The sequence below is a fragment of the Euprymna scolopes genome, chromosome 30 (assembly GCF_053919585.1).
Source record: "Euprymna scolopes isolate OS-2025 chromosome 30, ASM5391958v1, whole genome shotgun sequence".
NCBI lineage: Eukaryota > Metazoa > Mollusca > Cephalopoda > Sepiida > Sepiolidae > Euprymna > Euprymna scolopes.
In genome coordinates, this window is record NC_136511.1 from 65,953,309 (window position 1) to 65,979,143 (window position 25,835).

General features: G+C 32.4%; 1 protein-coding gene across 1 annotated transcript in view; it reads right to left on the reverse strand.

Moving 5' to 3' along the window:
- The window catches only part of LOC145254833 (neuronal cell adhesion molecule-like), an 898,760-nt gene that overhangs the window by 756,082 nt on the left and 116,843 nt on the right, over positions 1–25,835 (reverse strand). Inside the window, exon 5 of the mRNA XM_080113668.1 lies at positions 16,461–16,579. Within this exon, the coding sequence (XP_079969794.1) occupies positions 16,461–16,579 (119 nt within the window). The remainder of the gene's footprint in view (positions 1–16,460; positions 16,580–25,835) is intronic.

Below are 25,835 nucleotides of genomic sequence, written 5' to 3' on the forward strand. Positions count from 1 at the left end.
TTCATCTCGCTACATTCTCTTTTCTCATAGAAGAGACGTTGCAAGTTTGTCTCTGCTCTATCATTACTTTTATGGTAGATTAGCCTGGGTGCCCGGCGTTGCCCGGGTATGTCGAGGTGTGTGCAAGAGGGTTGGTTGAGCAACCAAAGCCCTAGAAAAAAATTGAATTAAAACAACTCAAAATAACAAGTACCCGTGCGAGCGCAAAAAAAAAAAATGGGAGTAGTAGGCAGATTCGAACCCGTAACGCACAAGAGGGAAAGGAGGTAAAAAAAACAAACAAACCCAAACGATCTTATAGATGCGCCCACTGCGGTTATGACGTCACGCACGTTCGAAATAACGTGTTTTATGCGACGCGGCTTAAATGACTTGCAAAAATGTCGACGAAAAAACTGACTTCTCCTTGTAAAAACGGGCCCAGTTCACAGTGAACTTTTGTAATTAGATTATTAATTTTTTTAAGAGGATTTTTAAAAAGTACTTTAAGCTATCGTAGTCTTGATTTCAATAAATTATCGATTCACGGTATATGAGCAAAATAGTAACATGTAAGTCACGTAGAGGCGAGAAACAAGTACACAGTCACACGAGAATTGATAACATGGGTTCATTAACAGAGATAACCTAAAGTGATTGCTAGAAGGACAGATGGGTATGTTTGCTTGGCACCACGCTCTATAACAGACAAGAAAAAAAAAACGAATGTACATACATCCAAGGCAATAACTGATACATTAAAAAATTACCCCCAGTCCGTAGTTGAATGGGGACGTAAATGAATTGTAGCATATAATGCTAAGATTAAGCTTCTTTCCTTTAAGAATTACAACCGCCGATTGCCATAACTGATAACACTCTACCTGAGAATTCATCGTTCAATCTTCTCAGCTTAATAGCTAACATGAATTGAAGACATTGCTACAAAGTTGCTACAAGGTGGGCTCTCTCTATCGTGCTAGAAAACTACTCCCACTTGCCAGTATCCTGTATTTCTACAAAGCCACCATTCACTCATGCATGGAGTATTGCTGCCACATCTGTTCTGGTGCATCAACCACTAGTGTCTCTTCATCTTAGACATGGTCCAAAACTGTGTCTCTAATATAATAGCTTTTGCACTATCATCCAAACTCCAACCCCCGTCCCATCACTGCAATGTTGCATCCTTGTGTCGGTTTTACAAGTGTTTTAGTGGAATGTATTTTGACAAACTAAATACCCTTTACTAACCCAACAAGCAGAAAAATCCCACCCCTTCACTTTATATGTACCTGGGTACCAAAAAGCTTTCTACTCTAACAGTTTCTTCCCTCAAACTGTTAGACTTTCGAATTCCCTCCCTGTTTCCTGCATCCCTGACTGTACTAACATGCAGAAATTTTAAATGTAATGCAAACAGATATCTAACTGCTCAACTCCCTACATGATACCACTGTAGATATTGTCCCAAATAATAGACTCTTACGTTCGTGGCAATATACATTTCATAGAGAGGAATAAAAGTTTTTTTTTTTTTTAAGTCTGAATTCATGCAGCATAAATATGCAAGAAGAAAAATAACGAAAAGAAAAAAAATGTTTATTTCAAATGCCGAGTCGATTCTTAGCAAAACGAAACTGTTTTTATGTTCTTACCTATTTCTGTCTACAGACAAAAGTTTTGTTAAACGTAAGGACGAAATTGCTCTAAAATCTTCCAGACTTAAAGAAAACGATATTGATTTTACTGACGCTTTAATCTCTCTAACCTGGTTTTGACAATATGTTTGCAGAACTGACTATATATTAATGCATGCCATTGCACTCACCTATGTATATTATCGCAGCATGGCCTGCATGCCACCCTTCCAGCATATTTACCTGCTTCCCATAGACGTATGGTTAGACAGGTTTAATTTATAATGACGTATGGTTAGACAGGTTTAGTTTATAATGACGTATGGTTAGACAGGTTTAGTTTATAATGACGTATGGTTAGACAGGTTTAGTTTATAATGACGTATGGTTAGACATGTTTAGTTTATAATGACTAGGGCTATGACAACAGCATATTCTTTTCATTGTTTTGACTATAGACACAGTTAGACACAATTAATCAACCGAGAACCACATCAGTCTACATAAAAACACATAAGATATCAATGGATATATACCTGAGAATCAAAACAAGGAAAAGAATATGCTGTTGTCATAGCCCTAATAATGAAGAATCCAAAAAGGCACAGTGGATGATTATGACAATAGCCTAGATTGGACCTGTAGGCTTTGTTGATAGGGGCGTCTCAAGCGATCAGCAATAAACCAGTCCACACATCTCTTCTGAAGGAGATAATGCCTGGGAGTATGACTTCATGAGAAACGTATGACCGAGAATCAAGGATAAATAGAATCAACTTATCTCTTACCATTCGGGTATATGTCTTTGACAATCAGTCCGACAGTGACTTTGTTACTGTTGGAATGAGGTATGATCCTGCTCAGTGTTAGATGGTCCACCATCCTAAACTTCTCTATCTTTAATTGCTAAGGCGCTCCTGCCAGGGAACGCCGACAGGATTGCTCAGACATTTTTTGTAGGCCAGAGTGCGCTAATCCAAGTGAACTGCCTTTTCAAATTAACTCCTGACTTTGTGTCTAACCTACAGCAAAGGTAAATAAAATTATTTCAGAAATCACGATAGTCTAGGACTAGCGTTGCAGCGTTCCAATGGGGGAAACATCCAAAATAAAGCTGCTGTAAATACCACCAAGACTTCGCGTTGTACAAATCTTCACTGCAGCTTTTCCGAGGATCTGTCAAATAAACACATATCTCCATTGGTTGATGTAAAACACCAGAGACAGTTATTTGCACCTTTCTGTTGTAAATGTTACATGCCCGTTGTTAAACTGTATTAGTTTATATATCACACTGTATACACGCATCAATTCAACGAACAATAGAAAATCTAGATTAGATGATCACAATTCTAGACGGTCATTGACGAACACACATATATACACACGTTATATAGATGACTGACACGTATATACAAACGTATATACACTCTGTATACACGCATTTGTTTGAAGAACACTTTATACCACTAGACGATACACGAATTTAGACACCCACACACACACACACACATGATAAACGTATACATAAACATACGCATAATATATACTCCCGACAATATAACACAATGAGAGACTAGGAAAGGAGAAAGCAAAGAAAGGTAATGTTACATAATATGGCACTGCATATAAACAAAATTATAGAATACAATTAAATATAAGATAAAATTGGCAGTTTCTTTCGTCCAAAAAATTCTTTGAAAATTAAAAAAGCAAAAGACAAACGTTAATAATACATTCAGTTTGTCGAACGTTCGCCAGTGTCGGAAGTCGTTGGTTGAACTCAGAGTTAATGACGTAAGCGTTGAAATGTTCTTCGATACCTATTCCTGAAAAGTACCGCATATATACATACCTAACTATATATATATATATATATATATATAAGTAGATCTATTCATATGTTCCCCCCACCCTGCAATAATCATATTCCAAATGAAGTTAAGACTACCAAAAGTGTTGTTTTTCACCAACCTACCTCATTCCACAATCATTTTCAAACACAATGAGCTGTTGCTACCGGGTCAGGCAGTCTGAAGATATTGGCTTACTGACCTAAAATACAACAAACATTGATGTTACTGCTTTTCCCACCCCTTTTCCTTGGCAAAACTCCAGCATGTACTGCTAAGTAAAAAAACAAAAACAACAAAAAAACAAAAAACGAAAAAAAAACCCCAATCCAAACCAATGAGATATTTGAAGATATAAAGAAGTTAAAGCGCAATCATTTTTATCAAAATGATTGCATCCGAAAAGGGTTGATATGCTGTAAAACGAAACAGCAACGCCAAACACCATACATAGATATTTGAAGATATAAAGAACTTGAAGTTGAAACACTTATCAAAATGACAACCTGGAAAGGGGGAAGGGTTGATGTGCTGTAAATCGAAACAGCCAAGCCAAACACCACACATAGATATTTGAGGATATAAACAACTTGAAACAAACACTTTTACCTAAATAACTGAACAGGAAAAGGGTTGATATGCCGTAAAACGAAAGAACCAAAGAAAACACTATGAATAAATATTCAAGATAAAAAGAACTTGGATCGTAAACACTTTTACTAAAATGACTGAACCGAAAAGGGGTGATATGCCGGAAAAAAAAAAAAACACGACACAGCAATCAAACACAATTTGATATCTGTCTAATTTTCTTGCTTAATTAAAAACAAGAAAATTAAGAAGATGTTAAGCATCATATAAAAAATGTTTTTGAAGTGTGATATACGCTAAAGCGAAGATTTAGTGCACGGCACTTTGTGTACAATGTAACGGAGCGCGGACGCGCGTATGCAAATGCATACGAAATGACGTCACTGTAAGGTAAAAGATTATAAAAAGGAGAGAGAGCACGTTAGAGAAGACGATTACGTGAGAAACGTCAAAGTTATAATGGGAAGTCACGCGTGGAGGGAGAATGGGGAAATAAATGTCGTTGTTGCAAAAAAAAAAAAAAAAATGTGAATTCGAGCTATTTTTTGTCTTGGTCTCCATTGTGACATAGATTGCATACAACGTGTGGGTCCCGTGTGTAAACGTGTACAATAGTACAGCAAGAAGACCCATAGCCTCATATCAAATCACCAAAGAGAACATACCCGTAATTTAAAGATTGTTTCCTTTTCTCCTTACCCTCGCTAATAATTTATGATCTTTTGACCACGTATTGAAACGATGTTTCCTCCCCCCCCATTGCCGACATTAATTTTGAAAAGTGTCGGTTGAAAGACGTCTCAATAGAGTTTTTTTTCCTACTCCACCCCTTATTTACCCTCTTTTTGTTTAATTTACATTTTAAACATACAATTAGAGCTAAGGCAACAAATATTTTAGAAGTGTATTGTGATTTTCTTTTCTTTGCAAAAATTTTCTTCTTTAATGTTTTACTAGCCTGAGTGCCCGGCGCTGCCCAGATGTTTGGAGGCGTGTGTTGAGCAAAAAAAAAAAAAAGTGGTAGTTAGGCAGGCAGGCTCGAACCCGTACCGTTGTTGTATAGCCGGGTGTTCATATTGTGGAGAGACAGTGACATGTAATACAGTGAGAGGGGAGAAGAGAGAGGAGTGAGAGAGACATTTATACTTTTTAAAGTCTGTGGACTTATTACATATATTGCAGAGAGAAGAGAGGTGGTGATCAGTTCTTTAACACTGAGAAGAGGGGACAGTCATTACTTATGATAGAGAGGGGGACACATTACTTAGATGGTTTGTACACAAAGTTCATTGTAACGATGAGTGGACATAAGGTTCATATAAAGGATTTTCACATTACCTTTAATTGTTGAAGAATGACACAACACGAAGACGCAGTTACAAAATATGATGCGTTCTTTTATTACATTCGGCCGGTTGCAATGCTGATGGTTCCAGGAATTCAAAGCCGACTACATGATTAAAACTTTCTAACCCCTCGCTTCCAAAGGGAGACCCTCTTCTGACCAATGTCAGCTCTGTCTCCCGTCTGTCCAACTCTGCTAATCTCCTGAAACTAGCAAACTATATTGAGAATTCATTTTCTGCTATGACGTCATGTATGGCTTCAAACACGTGCCACACATGCGTGGGAAACTCATGTGGCTTAAACATACATTTCCAAAACACACTTCTGCCAATACAGATTTCTCATAACCTATTTTTCGACCTAACTTATTTTTCATGTTTTTAATTTTCTATTGTTCGTTCTCCTAACTGACCTTATTTTAATTCCGTTTTCATAAAAGAATTGAACAATCAAAATTCCTTTTACTCAAACATACCTACTATTTTATATTAAGTTGAACAATGCGAATTGTTTTTGCAGTGAGAAACATGCTTGTTTCTTTAGTGTGTAATAGATAATTCTTTAATTATATATATATGTAAAATTCTTTAATGATATATATATATGTAAAATTCTTTACTTATATATATATATGTAAAATTCTTTAATTATATATATATATATGTAAAATTCTTTACTTATATATATATATATGTAAAATTCTTTTATTATATATATATATGTAAAATTCTTTAATTATATATATATGTAAAATTCTTTAATTACATATATATATGTATATGTAAAATTCTTTAATTAAATATATATATGCATATGTAAAATTCTTTAATTAAATATATATATGTATATGTAAAATTCTTAAATTAAATATATATATGTATATGTAAAATTCTTTAATTATATATATATGTAAAATTCTTTAATTATATATATATATATGCAAAATTCTTTAATTATATATATATATATGTAGAATTCTTTAATTATATATATATATATGTAAAATTCTCTAATTATATATGTATATATATACGTAAAATTCGTTAATTATATATATATATATATGCAAAATTCTCTAATTATATATATGTAAAATTCTCTAATTATATATATATATGTAAAATACTTTAATTATATATATATATATGTAAAATTCTCTAATTATATATATATATATGTAAAATTCTTTTATTATATATATGTAAAATTCTTTAATTATATATATATAGATAACATTCTTTAATCATATATATAAAATTCTTTAATTATATATATATATATATATATATATATATATATATATATATATATATATAAAATTCTTTAATTATATATATATATATAATTCTTTAATTATATATATATTTCTTTAATTATATATAGATTTCTTTAATTATATATATATATTTCTTTAATTATATATATATTTGTTTTATTATATATATATATATATTTCTTTAATTATATATATATAATTCTTTAATTATATATGTATATATATATATTTCTTTAATTATATATATATATTTCTTTAATTATATATATATATATTTCGTTAATTATATATATATATCGTTAATTATATATATATATCGTTAATTATATATATTTCTTTAATTATATATATATATTTCTTTAATTATATATATATATTTCTTTAATCATATATATATGTATATTTCTTTAATTATATATATATATTTCTTTAATTATATATATTTCTTTAATTATATATATAATTATATATATATATATAATTATATATATATATTTAATTATATATATATATATATTTATTTAATTATATATATATATATATTTCTTTAATTATATATATATTTCTTTAATTATATATATATTTTTCTTTAATTATATATGTATATATATTTCTTTAATTATATATATATTTCTTTAATTTTATATATATATTTCTTGAATTATATATATATATATATATTTCTTTAATTATATATATATAATTCTTTAATTATATGAACGTTACGTTTGTCTTTAGACTCGAAAGTTAAATCGATTCGTCAATGCTTATCAACTCACTTTTGACCCGTCCAGGCATCTATCGACCACGTGGATAGTCGTATTGATCTTCAGCGGTTGATATCGACCACTTTGTGAACCCCCTCCCATGCTGTAAAAGATTAATCGGAGAATGGAGCTTTGTGATAATAGTTGATTTAAATTCAGCTGGGGTGATTCACGTAAGCCAGAGGTCGTGTACAAATGTACGAAGAAAGAGCCGTCGTCGTCGGGAGAACAAAAGAAAAAACAACAATGAAGTATAGAGCGAAAAACAAAGAAATATAAAAAATAGTTCTCAATGTAAGAGAATATGAAAGTATGCAGAGCTTTACTAAAACCCGAGTTTCATCAAATCAGGGTTGTATGTATTGAGAATCACATTTGGTTGTGGTAAAATCATTTTGTTTTTCATAAATAAAATACGCATCTAGTGCGCTTGAAAGCCAAATCATAACGCAATATAAGGAAAATAAACGACTATTTTACTAGCTTGAAATTTATTTCCAAGTCAAAATCATCCTCAGTATATTGTTTTCTTTCTTGTTTCTTCTTTCTTGCTATGTTGTTAAGTTGGAGAAAGAAAAGTCTGCAAAGGTCCGTGCGTTGTTTCTCAGCGGTTTTATTTTGAAATGCTGGAACCTGGCATTGGCTACGCGACATTAAGCTCAAGGGAGTAAGTTCCATTATAGAAACGTTGATTTAAATAAAATACACCTCAAGTGCGCTTGAAAGCCAAATCCCAACGCAATATTAGTATAATAAAGCTGTATCTCGCGATAACAATAAATCGTTTTTTGTTTTAAAAAGAAATAGTTTGCCGAGATTTTATTATTTCCCTTGGTCGGTGTAACGTAAAATAATCTCCTGTAAAAAATTCTTTTTTAGCTATAAGAGAGAAAGACTATTTTTAAGTTCGAAAATTTTCGATTTTCGATACTTACCGGATGAATTTTTGTACAAAACATATCTAAGAACATTGCCAGACATATAAATTACCTTTGTTTGAAATATGCAAAAGGTAAACTCAGAACCTACGGGAAAGAAAGGAACTCAAACTCACAAAGTGATTTTTATAGTATGTTATAGTGTATATCTCAAGTGGGTTTAAATTCTTATCTTAATATATGATGTTTATTTCTTACTAAACTGGCAAATAGATTCATATATACCTATATTTATTTTATTTTGTTTTAAATTTATTATACATATGTACATATATACGAGTATATATATATATATATATATATATATATAATATTTTAAAATAAATGGTAACAATTTCTTTTATATTTACAGACAGCAGTGTTCCATACTAACGCAATCATCATTGTTGAAAGTGATAATGCAAATCTATCTCAATGCAATTGGCAATTAACACAAGAATTAAGGGAAATTAAGCCCCCATAAATGTCAAATCAATTGCTATACATAGTAAACAGTCACATATAGAGAGTATTCAATGATCAGAAGTCGGAATGTTGCATTTGCGCTAAAATTGATCGCTTTTTATTAATTTCATAAAAGAGGGCTACACTTAATTTATTTAAGAGGCTTCGTAACAATCTACAGCATAATCACATTAACACAGCGGTTCAGGTCAGATCACCGAAGTTAAGCAACGTTGAGCCTGGTCAGTACTGAAATGGGTGACCATTTGGGAATTTCAGATGCTATATGTGCTCTCCGCTTATCTCGGCATTGTTCCCAGTGAGTCCTGAGCCTCTCTTTGCCACTGGACCCAAGCAGTGGCGCTCCAAGAGAGGTGTAGCTGGTGATTGAGCAACCCTTGCCTCACAATTACACGTGCAGCTACCTTTACAGGGGGTGTCCATTGTTTCTTGAGACTGAACGGAAAAACTTTTTTGTGAAACTTTTGGAGCGAATCAAACGTGAAACAAAACGAATTCGTTAACGTCACACAAAATAAAACATTAATTGCTTAATAAAACATTAAATAATAAACATTACTTAAAATATTAATTAATTAATACAACATTTATTGAATTGAATTAAAATTTGGAAATCGATTAAGGTTATTTATGTGAAAATCTGTGATTTTGTTTATAAATGAACGGTTTCTTTAATGAATTAAAATTTCGAATTTAACAGATTTAACACAAAACTTGAACAAATCCAGTGATTGCCTTCCCTTGTCCCGAATGGAACTCTTCGAAAATGAAATCAAATAATTTGCCTCGGTATGCTAACCTGTACTTCTGCCTTTATTATTGCAATGTAAATTGTTTAAAAAATAAATGCTTTCTTCTTTCTTTCAGTAAAAAAATTGTCAGCTAAATATTCTTTGACAATCAGGTGATCCCATATTAAAAAAATAACGTTTGAAAGATAATGACATACGGACGAATATGAAAATATTTTAGTATAGTAAGTGCCTTCAATAAGTTTCCATAGGCATTCAAAATTTTTTACTCTTGAAAATGCAATATGTTATTGCTATATATCTTATGAGATGACTTACCAAGGTTTATGATTTCAGTTTCAAATGCACAGCTACGAGAGGCGTGCAATAAGTAATGCCCCTGCCCCACTTCCAGTTGTCTGATCTAGCTGAAATTTTGCATATGCAATGATTTATATCTCTATGGGTTATATGGCAAATTACAGCCCTGAACTAATTGTGGTTTCTGTTTTACAGGTGTTTGAACTGAGTCAGGTGTGAAATAGAGCCTGTTGAATGCTGTGCAGTGATTCGGTTTTTGTATTTGAAAGGACGCACACCACAGGAGACTTTTGATGAAATGAAAGAAACTTATGGTGATAATGCCCCATCATATGACCTTGTAAAACGCTGGCATCGTGAATTCAAACATGACCGGAAGTCTGTGAAACAGCTCCCAGACCTGGTCGGCCGCCTTCTGCCATTGATGAGGCATCTGTCCGTCAATTTCAAGCTGCCATTTTGGAAGATCGACGCATTACTATTCGCCAAATAGCCCAAGATGTCAAGATTAGTACAGGGTCTGTGGAAACTATCATTCATGACCATTTGCACTGCATAATCCCTCACAGACTCCATGCCTTCCTTGAATCTCTTATGCCACTCAAAAACTGATGCTCGATTCATGCAAGATGGTCAAAAGCAGATTTAAGCATTCCACATGTTTCGGTGGCATTTTTTCCAAGTTTAAAGCAGAATTTTATCGCATATCCTTCATCTAAAGTGTCTTCACGTCCAGATTGTATTTTTTTAAACTCACCAGCTGTGGCAATCAGGGTGTATTCCAATTCCTACTGTAGCTGTTCATTTGAACCTGACATTAGTCAGTCATCTCATAAGATGTATATCATTATCATATTGAATTTTAAAAAGTCTACGACAATTATTGATGTTGGTACAAAAGAGTTTGAAAGCTTATTGAAGACACCCTGTAAACTTATTTTTATCTTTTTCTTTCTGAAGTGGCATCATCATGACGTAAATGCTAAAGTGTTTATATCTGAGATTTTATCTTGAAGCGACCATATATTTAAGTTTGTCTCTTTTCCGAACACAATGTTGCCGTTTTACGTGCGGTGTTATTTGTTTTTGCGTTAAAATCTGAGAATAAAACGGATGAGTTTGGCTAATTTCTTTGATGGTGGGGAATTCCGAATCATTTTTTTTTTAAATATATATTTGTTTAGCAACAAACAACGAACGCGTTCGTGTATTCGGAAAACATGTTGCGTTCTTGGAAACGATAATAGAAAGAAATGACTGAACAGCAAGACGTGACTTAAGTTTCCTGCGAGGAATTCACGGAATGATTTATTGGGAACAAAATATAAATACGTCTGTAAAGAATGGTAAAAACAGAAGTGTGTGCCATGGGAGTTTCGGTAAACAAAGGAACAACCATTCCCAAGATTCCTTCATTGATTCCGTGTTTCATTTTATTTCAGTTATTTTAGTTCTCAGAAATCAAGGGGCTCCTCCCTAGGCGCTAACATTTGATTTCTATATGAGATACATAAATATTCTATATTCCATTAAAGAAAGTTACTTACGCCTGAAAGTATCCTGCATCTCTATAAGGCCACCATTCGCCCATGTATGGAGTACCGTTGTCACATTTGGGCTGGTGCATCTGCTATTGGTCACTCGCTCCTGGCCAGGGCTCAAAAGAGAGATCAGGTCCTAAACTGTCATCAAAACTTCAACCTCTGTACCATCGACGAAATGTTACATCCATCTGCCTGTTCTACAAGTATTTTAATGGTGAATGCTTCGACGAACTACAAACCCTTGTACCCCTTCGATGTAAATATGCCCGACAAACCCGACAACCAGCAAAGTCCCACCTCTACATAGTAGAGATCCCTAGATGTAAGAAAGTCTTATACTCTAATAGTTTCTTCCCAGACTTTGGAACTTTCTTCCCGTTTCCTGCTTTCCCAGCTGTACTGACATGCAGAAGTTCAAGTGTAATGTGAACAGACCTCTCGCTGCTCAACTCCCTACATAGTATCCCTGTAACTTATGTCCTCGATAGTAGCACCCTTACATCAAAGTGGCACTGTGTCTTGTTTGAGGTGAAAATGGAATTAAAAAAAAAAGAAATGAAAACATAATTTTTCTCTCCCCAACTGACTATCTAAATATGTTATAGTATATCTTTCTTGTTGTTTCTTGCTATTATTGGATTTCAGGGCAAGAATTCATCTTGTCTGGTGGAGTATCCAGCTTCGTGCTGTGATTTGAAGTAACATCGTATGGGAAAGGTGCACCATCATTCGTAAAAAGCCAATGTCTTCGTATGCATCTGCATGTCCACCCTGTTACAATTCTTCTCTGTTGTTGCTAATTTTATTTCGTCCCATCAAAAGTGATTTTCTTTTTTTTTTAATTCAAATAATTAGTCCGTTGACAAACTTATTTTTCAGCACAAATGGCATCATAAAAATATATAACACAGAGTGTAGTGTCTATTCTGCTCTTGGTTAGAGAAGAGGAAATCCCGTAACGTTACCAACGTTTACAAACGTAGACCCAACACATTGTAGGCAGGGGACGTCACAAGGAACATAAGAAAAGTAATAACTCGACTCCTTTTTTTTTATAACAACGAAATTTATTTCCATATGCTTTCCCGAATTAAAAAGTGATTCTGGACGTGCTCTCAAACGTCATCCACGTCTCTCATGCGATCGTCTTCTCTAACATGCATTCTCCTTTTTATAGTCTTTTTCCTTAAAGTGACATCATTTGACACTTCGTATGCATTTGTGTCCACATATCCACAGACTGTTAAAATTCTTCTCTATTATTGCGTATTTTACTTTTGTCCTATCAAAATGGATTTTTTTTTTAATTCAAATAATTAGTCCGTTGACAAACTTATTTTTATTACAAATGAAATCACATTAAAGAACTTTTCAATCACAGTGTGTTGGGTATCTATCTTGCTTCCATGATGGAAAGATGTAACACAATAGGTAGCCCTATCGACATTCCCCAATAGGGGCCTCTTTAGGTGATTAGCAACAAACTAATCCCTTTTCAAAAAGAGAAGCCAAAGCCTAGGAAGGTGGACCTCCTAGAACTGCACAGGACCAGCAGCACACGGCAATCAACAGGGGAAAATAGTTTGTTTAAAAGTAAAAGCATTATAAACATTGGATAAGGGTAGCTCTTTGAGAAGCTTTCTTATTCATCCATTTAAGCTTCTCCGGAAAACTGTGATATTACGATCCATTAAGCCACTGACATTATGTACCAGCGACTTTTGCATCATTGGTAAAATAATAGACAAGGTTATACCAGCAGCTGATATGTACTATTTTTGTTTATAGTTTGTGAAAAAAAGGATTAATGATGGCTCGAGAAGAGAAGGATCGGCGTGCACTTACCTTGAATACTAACCAAGAAGAATTGTTGTTGTTATTCACCCTTTTAAAGTTTTATTTTGTGCTCCGGATCACGTGATAGTTAATCATCTGATCCTTCCATCATATAAGAGGGGAGACTCCCTTGCCTTCTCTCTCTTTTTTTCCCACCACAAATTGATTCAGTTGCCGGCGATTGAAAATAAATCTTTTCCACTTTCGTCTGGCGAAGATACTACAAGACGGTTACGTCGCGGAAGGGGGCAATTCTTTCGCAACCTAAAGTAAGTGCATTGCTCCCTTGTCGATCTGAGTGGTCATTGATTCTTTGCTGGAAATTAATTTTTTAACATGTTTAAAAGATAGACTGACGAAACCTCCAGGAATTTCTTTGGCGCCTCAAATAAAAAGTATTTGGGGGAGGGCAGTATCCTCTATTAGATTCTTGTTTATTATGGAATTTAATTATTTTGGGACAAATGCACTCTTTCTTTTCCATTATCTTTATTTAATTAAACTTATTATGTAAAAAATTTATATTTCTGAGTAAGGTTTAGTCAACCTTCATCTTTTTTTTTTACATAATTTATTATATAAGATAAATTAATATTTTTATTAATGTTAAATAAACTCTCATTTATTTTTATTTTTACTTAATTTATTATATAAGATAAATTAATATTTTTATTAATGTTAAATAAACCTTCATTTATTTTTTTTTTACTTAATTTATTATATAAGATAAATTAATATTTTTATTAATGTAAATAAACCTTCATTTATTTTTTTTTTACTTAATTTATTATATAAGATAAATTAATATTTTTATTAATGTAAATAAACCTTCATTTATTTTTTTTTTTTACTTAATTTATTATATAAGATAAATTAATATTTTTATTAATGTTAAATAAACCTTCATTTATTTTTATATATTCATAAAAACAATTACTTTCAGTATTAGTTATTTGTGTAAATAAACATTTATTTTAATTTATTGCATTTACAAAAGGAAATCTGTGAATAAACTATTTCGACGGAAAGCATTATTTTTCAGATATTCTACACTTTTGTATGTTTAAAATAGAATAATCCTGGGCTGAGGCTACACCATTTAGTATGGCCCACTTTCAAAGTGGGAACTCGTTTATATAGGTCTATATGCTCTTGTGCTCATCAAACTGATTAATATACCAAGAGGCTGGGCCTTTTATAGAAATGTGATCACATTTTAAAAAATTAAAAAAAATTTTCACATGGATCCTGGAAGCTAAAATTTACACTTTATTGCTCGATTTAGTACCAAAAATAAAAGACATTAGAAAGAAAAACAATGCAATTCTTTAAGTGTGATTTCACTCGTTCATTTCATTGAAAATTTAAGATAAAACTAACGAGATAATAATTTGCATTCGGTTTCCAACAGATTTTCAATTTCTACGCCATTTTTTTTTTTAATTTCAATCTGACTTCTATTTCTTTTATGAAGCTTGTACGTAAGTCTTTTTTATCGATTAATCTTTTCAATTGAAATGAAATATATTACACCTCATGGCCAAGATCAGAATGATTAAATTGAAATAAAAAGGTGGAGACTTTCACTGAATTCTACTTTTCTTTATTGTATCCATCATCATTTATCCTTTGATAATAAGACTTATTCGAAGCAGATGAGTTATTCAATCTTCATGCACATTATCCGACTGAGATATTAAGTCTTTACAGAAATTTCAACAACTAATTACATATCGCATAGTTGATCCATTTCTCTGTTCTTCGGTTTAGCTGTATGTATAAAATAAAGTGATATTTAATGCCGTATATATATATATATATATATATATATATATATATATATATATATATATATATATATATATATATTTATTTTCTGGAATTTGTTAATGGGGGTTATATCTAAAAATGGTTTAGATGATTTGAAAATAATTCGAAACTAATTCTGTACATTTTTCTCCTATACGTTTAAATTGTTTGAGAATTTACTAATACTAATGAAACAAGGATCACGTTTCTCTTTCTCACTATATATCATTAAATAAAATAGACGTTTTTTCTGTTTCTTCTATTTTTTTATCCTTTCCAACTTCTGAATAACGGTCTCCACTTCTGGCAGCAAACTAGCTGATGTAATCGCCATATTTGTCGTAAGTCCGAGTACTTTCCATTTCTTCTGGATTCATCATCAGTAATAGATTAACCTAACTTGTTTTGAACAATTTATATTTCTGTTTTCATTGTTTAATTATTTTAATAACTTTAAACATTTCAGGATGTCGCTACTATTAGTACAGTTTATCTTATTCGTAGCAGGTGAAATATATATATATATATATATATATATATATATATATATATATATATATATATATATATATATGGCAAAAAAGAAAAAAAAGCAGGCTCCTTCAGTCTTGGACAGACTATGGATACCCAGGAAGAGTTGCCTGCGTGTGAAATTTTTGTGGCAGGATGTGCGCAATCTCCAACCTCCTGAGACGACATTGTTAAATACCAGTGGCAAGTAAAGTACAGGACAACTGGAAACAAATGCCGAGATAAGCGGAGAGCACATACAGCGCCTAGAATTCCCAAATGGTCACTCATCTGATACTAACCAGGCTCAACGTTGCTTAACTTCGATGATCTGACAAGAACTGGTGTGTCAACATATATATATATATATATATATATATATATATATATATATATATATAGGTAATTATTTATTATAGTAAATAATTATGTCAGCCCCTTGAAGAAACTCGTTTCTTATCGTTGAGCACTTTCAGTTGAATTAAGTCGGTCAATTTAACTCTTCTGCATAGATCATAAAATGATTAGATCACTGACATAAAAAAACATTTAAATATAAAAAAATGTTTGATTTCAACGTTATTTCACGCGGTTAACGGTAGCCGAATGAATACGGTCCTTGCTAATCAAGCCAGAGATGACTTGTGTCGCCGGGTTCGAATCTATGGACTGGTGTTAATCGTGACACCATGCACTTAAGATTCCCGAAAGGATGAAGCACTAGTGTCTGTAGGTATTTCATTATTATAGTAAATAATTTATGTACATATATATATATATATATGTGTGTGTGTGTGTGTGTGTGTAAGATTATAATAGACGTAGTAGAGGAGGTTAGGTTTAGGGTTCATACCTGCAACGGTGACGACTGCGTCTGCTGTTCGGTTTCCGTATTTGTTCTTCACGTGACAGCTGTAAGTTCCATCATCACCTTTGTTTGTGTTTGTTATCCACAATTCCTGGTTTGAGTTTCTGCAACACAAAAAAAAGAAACAAAAAGTTATGAAAATAAATCTCAGAAAGATGAACATAGCAATTCTAATTAGTATTACAATATTTTTTGCCAAAGCAGCACTAGACGATTATGTTTACACACGGTGATGATGAGAACGAACCAAGAAGGTATCAGTATCAATATATAAAATATTCTAACTTTCCAAAAAAAATTCTCGGTCATAGCTTTTAGTCTTGATATGAGAGAAGAGCAACTGACTGGATTAATACTAAGTGAGAAGGTACCGTAGCTTCGGATGGAACTGCTATTCGCGGCTTGCAGTAAAAAGGTCTGCTGCCGTATTGTCATATTTTGTGGGAGAAATCACTAACAGCAGCAATAGTATCCACAAGGAATTTCCGACGAGAAAATGGATCGGAAATGTAGGGAAAGCGACACGGCTGGAGAGATGGGAGTGGAATTTATCGCACAATTCCACCGGTCTATCCGTTTAAATGGTCCGGTTGTTATTTGAAGGAGCACAGCACGGCTGTACCGAGACCGCCGAGATATATTAACATTATGAAAATCATCAAATAAAAAAACTCGAAAAAATGTTCCTATGGTCATCAACAAATTCTCTCTTAAAAAAATTTTGTGGCGTGGAAAACAATAAAAAAAATTCTTCAAATAAAAGAAAATTACAAACCTTTCACTAAAATTATCATTTGTTATTGTGTTTTTTTATACACTTGTTTTATCTTTTTGCTTTTGTTAACAGCATTTTAGTATCTTGAGTTACCTCCCTTTTGAGTTATCTCCCTTCAACTCGTTAATGGATGATCTTCTTATGATGACGTCATATTTGAATGGATTGGCCTTAATGTTAATAATATATCTCGGTGGCCTCGGCTGTACGCATTTAGTAGGACCCTCCCAACCCTCTCTAGATGGTAGACCGCCCACTGTTTCCGGCCTGTTAAACAGGGCTGAATGCTTTTTCTTAGTACTGCGCTAAATATTGTACAACGCCGTGAGGTGGAGAAAGCCACCTCGCTAAAGGGGCATTCTAGCCAGGTACAAAAAATAGCCGAGACAAACTTATTGGTATTCTCTGGTATGGAAGCTTCAGGCAACCCAAAATTCTCTTCACAAAAGAGAAGATAATATTTGGGTGGGACCAGCTCCTAAGACGGAGTTTGATCATACTGCATACCACCATCAGGACAGCACCCAAGCATTAATGATACGGATTGTTAGTCAACTGATGAAGAATATTATGAAAGGATTGAAAATGAATGAAATAAACAGGATTTGAATACTTATGAGGATGATTTATGACGAGCGTTGTTAGCACTAGTTTTGACGACGGCCCTAAGTAGTCCACTGAGAGGCAGTCCTGTGGTAACGTTTTTCACAGATGGGGATTTCTGTAAAAGGAGCTCTGTTCAAGGAAACTTGATGTTGGAAACATAGATAAAAAGTAAGTTCTTTGGATTTGTTTTAGCAATATAAAGACGATCAAAAGGAAATACTACAACCACTTATAATAATTATAAACACTTATAAGCGCTAAAACTATTGGTTATATTTGCTCCACATTTCGGATAAAGAGTCCTTGAGTAAAGTAGGATTATCTCCCCTTGCTTGAATTCTGAATTGTTCAATTCTGAATTTTGGAGATGAGGGATTATAATTCGTATTAATCGGACTAATGTTCTCATCGTGAGTATTATTTTCACAACGTTTCGGTCGATGTAACCTTCAACCTTCTTTATTTGATAAGAGGAAAAGGGGTATCTCTACACTTGCCATATATAATAACATTAACAGCTCCAATTATTATACCTATACCTCAACAGTCTTCCATTTAGGGGAGATGAAGTGGATACCGACATGGACTAATGATCTAGACATGCCATGTTTGAATCCTATTGATTTCATGGAAGACATTTTGAGGTTACTTTTGGTGTTTGTCTAGTTTAACCTAAATATACTAACAGCGGCCCAGGATTATTTGTATTTATTTTATTTTAAACATACAAAAGTGTAGAATATCTGAAAAATAATGCTTTCCATTAAAGTTATATATATATATATATATAAGCTATATATTTGGATTTTACCGTCACTAGATTATTTATCTTCCACCAGACTATCCATCCATGTGTAATCACCCTTTTCTTCACCATATTCCCCCTGCTTCACTTTTTGTTTTCAAGTAAGATATTTGACTTACTTGTTTCATCAAATACTTTTGCATGCAAAATCCGATCCCGCATTTTGCTAATTCCTACCCTCTGATGAGAAGGAAAGTATTTCTTCGAAACTCCGCGGATTAAAGACTATCCACTTATCTAGTGTTTCCTTTTCAGATTAAATATGTTTTTAACTCATTTCAAAGTGTTTTTTAACATGTTTTATTAACTGTTTGCTCATATATATATAATATATATATATATATATATATATATATATATATAGTTATCCACATACAGTACTGTTTCGCTGTTTCATAGCTCATCAGTGCGGCTAGACAGGCAACTACCTCAAGCCAGGATTGAAACCCGACCGTTTCTACGGCAGTAAAGGCTCCTAACCATTACGCTATTGGCGGCTGCTTGAACGAGTAGTGAGTTTAACGATGTTTTGATATCGTCCGAAATACCTCCGCTCGATTTGTTTACACAAAGAGCGTCGCTTATATGCTAATGGTAATTCGTGTTTCACTTCTCAATATGCTCAACTCAAGGTGAGGAGCATTATATATATATATATATATATATATATATATATATATATATATATATATATATATATATATACGCCATTAAATATCACTTTATTTTATATATGCAGCTAAACCGAAGAACAGAGAAATGGATTAACTATGCGATATGTAATTAGTTGTTGAAATTTCTGTAAAGACTTAATATCTCAGTCGGATAATGTGCATGAAGATTGAATAACTCATCTGCTTCGAATAAGTCTTATTATCAAAGGATAAATGATGATGGATACAATAAAGAAAAGTAGAATTCAGTGGAAGTCTCCACCTTTTTATTTCAATTTAATCATTCTGATCTTGGCCATGAGGTGTAATATATTTCATTTCAATTGAAAAGATTAATCGATAAAAAAAAGACTTACGTACAAGCTTCATAAAAGAAATAGAAGTCAGATTGAAATTAAAAAAAAATGGCGTAGAAATTGAAAATCTGTTGGAAACCGAATGCAAATTATTATCTCGTTAGTTTTATCTTAAATTTTCAATGAAATGAACGAGTGAAATCACACTTAAAGAATTGCATTGTTTTTCTTTCTAATGTCTTTTATTTTTGGTACTAAATCGAGTAATAAAGTGTAAATTTTAGCTTCCAGGATCCATGTGAAAAAATTTTTTTTTTAAAGGTGATCACATTTCTATAAAAGGCCCAGCCTCTTGGTATATTAATCAGTTTGATGAGCACAAGAGCATATAGACCCATATAAACGAGTTCCCACTTTGAAAGTGGGCCATACTAAATGGTGTAGCCTCTGCCCAGGATTATTTTATTTTAAACATACAAAAGTGTAGAATATCTGAAAAATAATGCTTTCCGTCGAATTAGTTTATTCACAGATTTCCTTTCGTAAATGCAATAAATTAAAATAAATGTTTATTTACACAAATAACTAATAGTGAAAGGAATTGTTTTTATGAATATATAAAAATAAAATGAATAAATGGAAAAGATAATGACTTTTTATTTAACACTGTATAGAAATATTTAATACTGAATTTAAAATATTGTCCAAAAATTAATTTTCTTTTATAATAAATTAAATAAGAAAATAAATGAGGGTTTACGTAAAATTATGCAAAAATATAATTTTTTCTGCTATGATAAATCAAATAAGTAAAAATAAAAATAAATGAAGGTTTATTTACATTAATAAAAATATTAATTTATCTTATATAATAAATTAAGTAAAAAAAAATAAATGAAGGTTTATTTAACATTAATAAAAATATTAATTTATCTTATATAATAAATTAAGTAAAAAAAAAAGATGAAGGTTTATTTACATTAATAAAAATATTAATTTATCTTATATAATAAATTAAGTAAAAAAAAATAAATGAAGGTTTATTTAACATTAATAAAAATATTAATTTATCTTATATAATAAATTAAGTAAAAAAAAAAGATGAAGGTTTATTTACATTAATAAAAATATTAATTTATCTTATATAATAAATTAAGTAAAAAAAAAAAAGATGAAGGTTTATTTACATTAATAAAAATATTAATTTATCTTATATAATAAATTAAGTAAAAAAAAAAAAGATGAAGGTTGACTAAACCTTACTCAGAAATATAAATGTTTCACATAAGTTTAATTAAAAAAGGTGTGGGAGCCTTTTCTAGTCTCACACAAAAACACGCGTTCACATCTCAAGTTATATTACTTGTCACATACATACGCGCGCACGTCCACACACAACAATAGACTTTCTCCTTCTAACCAGTAAACAGCGAGAGACGAACGCGGACATGAACACGTGTTGTACCCTTTTCTTTCATGTGTTTCTTCACGAAATAAATCCTAATTCGTTTAATTCAAGTAAACGCGTTGTTCGTTCCTTCCTCAAAGCAATTCATTTTTCCTTTCCCAATTCAAATCATTTCTCATATTTTGTACGACTGGGGGATATATATATAATATATCCACCAGTCCACTACAAAGATAATGGAAAAGAAAGAGTACATTGTCCAAAAATTCATAAATTTATTCTTTTAAATAAGTAAAAATACATTTATAAAGGCAAAATGTCTCATCCGCCATTTTCTGCTTAGATTAAGATCAATGGCCAACGAACATAATGTGACGAACATGCGTGGAAACACTCAAGAATTAAATGTCAATGTTTTAGTCGGGCCTACCTACGGCAAAAAGGAGTTTGTCGTAGAGCAATAAAAAACCGTTACCAGGATCGTTCGTAGAGTAACTGCCGAGGGTGTTCTGGTAACGTGTCGGTTCGGCGAAGTTCTTTGGGATCGTGTCGTGTCGAAACGACGGGGGTTTCTTGTTCGAATCGACGAAGGTGTTCGGAATCATGTTGCGTCAGAACGACGGAAGTGTCAGAAATTGAGTTGAAGGAGTTGTTCAGGACTGTCGGGTCGCGTGTGGACGGAATTATTCAGGACTGTGTCGCATACTCTTGTTCCATCAGTCGTTCCTTTTTTGTGTTATTGTTGTTTTGACTCGAGTATTTATCTGACACAGTTAATCTATCGATAACCACATCACTATCCAAAAACATAAGATATTAACTGATATATACTAGAGAGTCAAAATAATGAAAAGTATATTCTCTCGTCATAGCCCTAGTTATTATCCAGTTCACTTTACGGTTGTTGCAGTCATGCCGCAATCTGTGATAACAATTTTAAATTCTTTTGTCTCTTCTCTCGTGAAACACGCAGTCATCATAAGAATACCGGCTAGAAATTGTTCACCGATTAAATTTTATTTCATAAAAAACAAAAATACTAGATGAATTTGCATAAATTTTGGTGCACAGATGTTTTTCTCTAACAGGTATGTACATAACGTTTTTGTACAATGATATATTTTTTTAATATTAAGGTAAATTTGAATAAGCGCCTTCTGTCTCATTGCTAAGTTCTCGTTCTGAATTTTCATTGCGACGAGTTCTCTTATTGTAATGGAGCGAAAACACCGGAAGCGACACCTCCTGCTACAAATGGATCAGTGGATTATCTAAACAAGCTATTGATTCAAATAAATCTACCAGTAACATATTAAAGACAGCTACACTTCACCTTTTCTGTTCTCTGTCAGCGCAAGAGAAAAATCCTTCATGACCGAGACAATTTTTATTTTTGTTCCTATCCAGTGCCCTTTTTGGGAAGCTCAATTTTCCCCACGCTAAAAACTGACCTTGTGTCTTACTTTGCCCTCGTGGGGAGGCAAGTGAATAGGAACACTAGTAATGTATACGTATTTGGCTCGAAAAAAAAAAAAGGTTGTTTCAATAAAAATAATAATGGCGAATTAGTTCAGTGAGTAAGGTGTTTAGGACAACAAAATTAAAAAAAAAAAAAACTATGGTGGGCCTACTTGTCACGGCGTGAAGATGCTATATTCCAAAAATCACAAAAATTGACCAAGTAGTTTTTTTTTTTAAGAAAATAAAATTTCATGATTTTTAGCGGTTAAAAAAGTTTCATTATTTTGAACATAAACAAAAAAATCTGTTGTCGCCCTTGAATTTTGCCAAAATTTAAAACGTGGCGCTCAGCATTTCTTCCATTCAGCTTGTCGTAAAATTTGGTTTTCTTATATAAAAACAAAATACTTGATCAAATTATACGATTTTTGGAATACGACATCTTCGTTTCGTGACGAGTACGTATATCATAAAGACTTTTCAGCATTTTCTTTATAGAAAATTTATTATAAGTGAGAGTCTAAATAAGCACCGAGAGTAAAGTATGATTATCTCCCCTTGCTTCAATTCTGAATGTCTGATATTTTCCTTTAGTTGTCAAAACGATGTCGTGCCTGTTCCGATTATCAGATTGCTTTTGGCTTGTCTTGCTTTCAAAATCCCTCTTATCACTGAAAGTTAAACTTCCTTTTCTAAAACCATGCAACACAGAGTCGCCGGATAGTCTATTGAAGACGTTTGTAATTAAAATCTCACAACATAATCACGTTGACACACCAGTGCTCGTTAGAATACTAAAGTTAAGTTGCCTTAAGAAGGTACCAGATGTATGCTCAAGATAGTTTGCAAATAAGAACAGAGAGAGAGAGAGAGAGAGAGAGAGAGAGAGAGAGAGAGAGAGAGAGAGAGAGAGAGCCTGCAATAGGTGCAGCCAGAGTTAAATGATGGCTTGCTTCACTATTACAAGGGGCGTTTAATACGAGTTCTGTTCCAAAAGAAATGCGTTTGAATGAAGCAGAGGGGATTGAAAATTGCATTGTTATGATGACTGAACTTATGCATTCATAATCTGAAAGTTTCATCTCTGTTGCAGGCATTGACGATGTGAGATTTGGAGAAAGCAACCTCTGTCATGGACGTGCGTCAGAAACAGAAATGCGTAATTGAATACCTTGCAAAAGTGCACTGATAATGGTAGTAACTGTAGAAAAATGAATTCTGAAGCACAGAAGGTTTTCGTTTTGATGGTACCATTCCCGTTTTCTTAACTCTTCAATATTTTGATTTAGAAATTTAAAAAACGTATAGCAGGTTTTACTTTTGGAACGACCCTCATATAACCAAACATGCTCTGCACAGCCATCGTTCAGGAATTCGTGGCCGGGTTTGAATCTCCCGATCAGTTGTAATCGTAAATCTCTGCACTGATTCCCAAAAGGATGAAACACTAGTATATATATATATATATATATATATATATATATATATATATATATAGCCAGTAGAGTTTAGTTTCCTAGAAGTACATCCAATGAAACAACATGTGTCTACCAAAGAGTGCTCAATGAGTAAACAGAGCAGGTATATGAAATTTATTTATACAAACATTGATGGCTACATATGTGCATACATGTTTCTGTAATCATCCGCGTTGGGGGATTACATGGGCAGGCCAAGAATTATCGCCGAGAACTGATTTTTCAAACAAAAAAATTTTCTTATTTCGTTTACAAAGTTAGAATGTAACATGAGTGGGGGGTTATGAGCGGGGAGAGGACAAGTTAGTTAGTGGGATTAATATTAGTTTTGATATAACAGTCATGATGTATGGTATCCAGGTGTGTACATGGATGTCTGTGTTTGAGGGTCCGTGCATTGATATAACTGCGTATGTAGGTATAGATGTAAACATGTTATAACTGTATGTGAGCATTATATGTCAATGTATGTGTATATGTGTGTGGGTATGTGTTAGGCACCGCCAAAAATGGCCGCAAAATCAAGTTGTTTTTTTAAAACGAAATTACATTTATTATAATCCATTATTTCTGAGTAATTTTTTTTCCAGAAAGATAAAACCCTGAATTTTATCATATAGAAAACAGAATAATGTAAAACTTTTTCTACTATTTTTAATTAAATTTTAAATGTTAAATTTTCCCAAAAAGTTAATTGACATTTGTTTTGCACAAAAAACGTACATAAATATTTAAAAAAAAAAAAAAAAAAAAAAAAGGTTTTTGAAGTAATTAATTTATTTATTTATTGTCTAACTAAGATTTAGGATGATTTTCTAAGAGAATATGCAAAATATTATAATATAAGTACCTGGATTTCAAATAATTCCACTTATTCATATATGTAACCAGTTATTTCGCGTCAATCTAGCGTCTAGATCGACACTGTTTACGTTTGCGTTTGATAAGAAACAAACTATGGAAGACCAAACAGGCCAAAAAAACTTATTTTTCAGTGACGAAAATTTCAATGTATTATTAAGCTGAGGCTGGCCAGTACCAGATGGGTGACCATTTGTATGAGTTTGGTTTTTAATGTATATGTGGCCAGGCTCTCCAAAATGGGGAGGGGGGCAATTTAAAGCGGAATAAAAAAAATATTATTTCAGCGCGTTTGGTCCACCGTAGTCGAAAGGCGGCAAACGTTTTCAAACGGGATAAAAAAAATGCTATTTTTAACACAAAGGGCACAATATTTATCGAATTTTTTTTTTGGTATCGATTCTTCAAAGCATGCCCTATTTAATAATGGTCATGCATTATTCAGCTCGCTAAAAAAATTGTTAATTTATTTATCAAAGATTTTAAAATGGCTTTTTTCGTATAAATATTAAAAAAAATTTTTTGTTTTGCTTAACTTAAATTAATTATTTTACTTAACATATTCACCGAATTTCACACTTCAAAACTCAAAAGCGGGATAATTAAACACAATCGAAGTTCTGATATTCAGACGTCAAAATAAGGTATGCAAACATTTTTTTTTTAATCTATAATTCTGTCCCTTACAACAACACAATGTTTTGTTCAGTTTCAGATGATTATTTTAAGCATATTTGTTCCCACTTCAAAACAAGGGGGTTTTGTAAGCAAAATATATATATATATAAATATCGTTTATGAAAAATAAGTACACTGTTATAAAGTTCATTCTTCTCTTAATAATCGCTGAAAATTTCGTATTGATCGGATAATTACCTGATTTTTGGTAGATTTTTAAAAAGACGGTCCGTCAAAAAGTACTGACCTGTCCCCCCCCCCAGTTTTGGCGGTGCCTAGTATGTGTATATAGGCGCGGGTGTATCAAGGTGTGGGTGT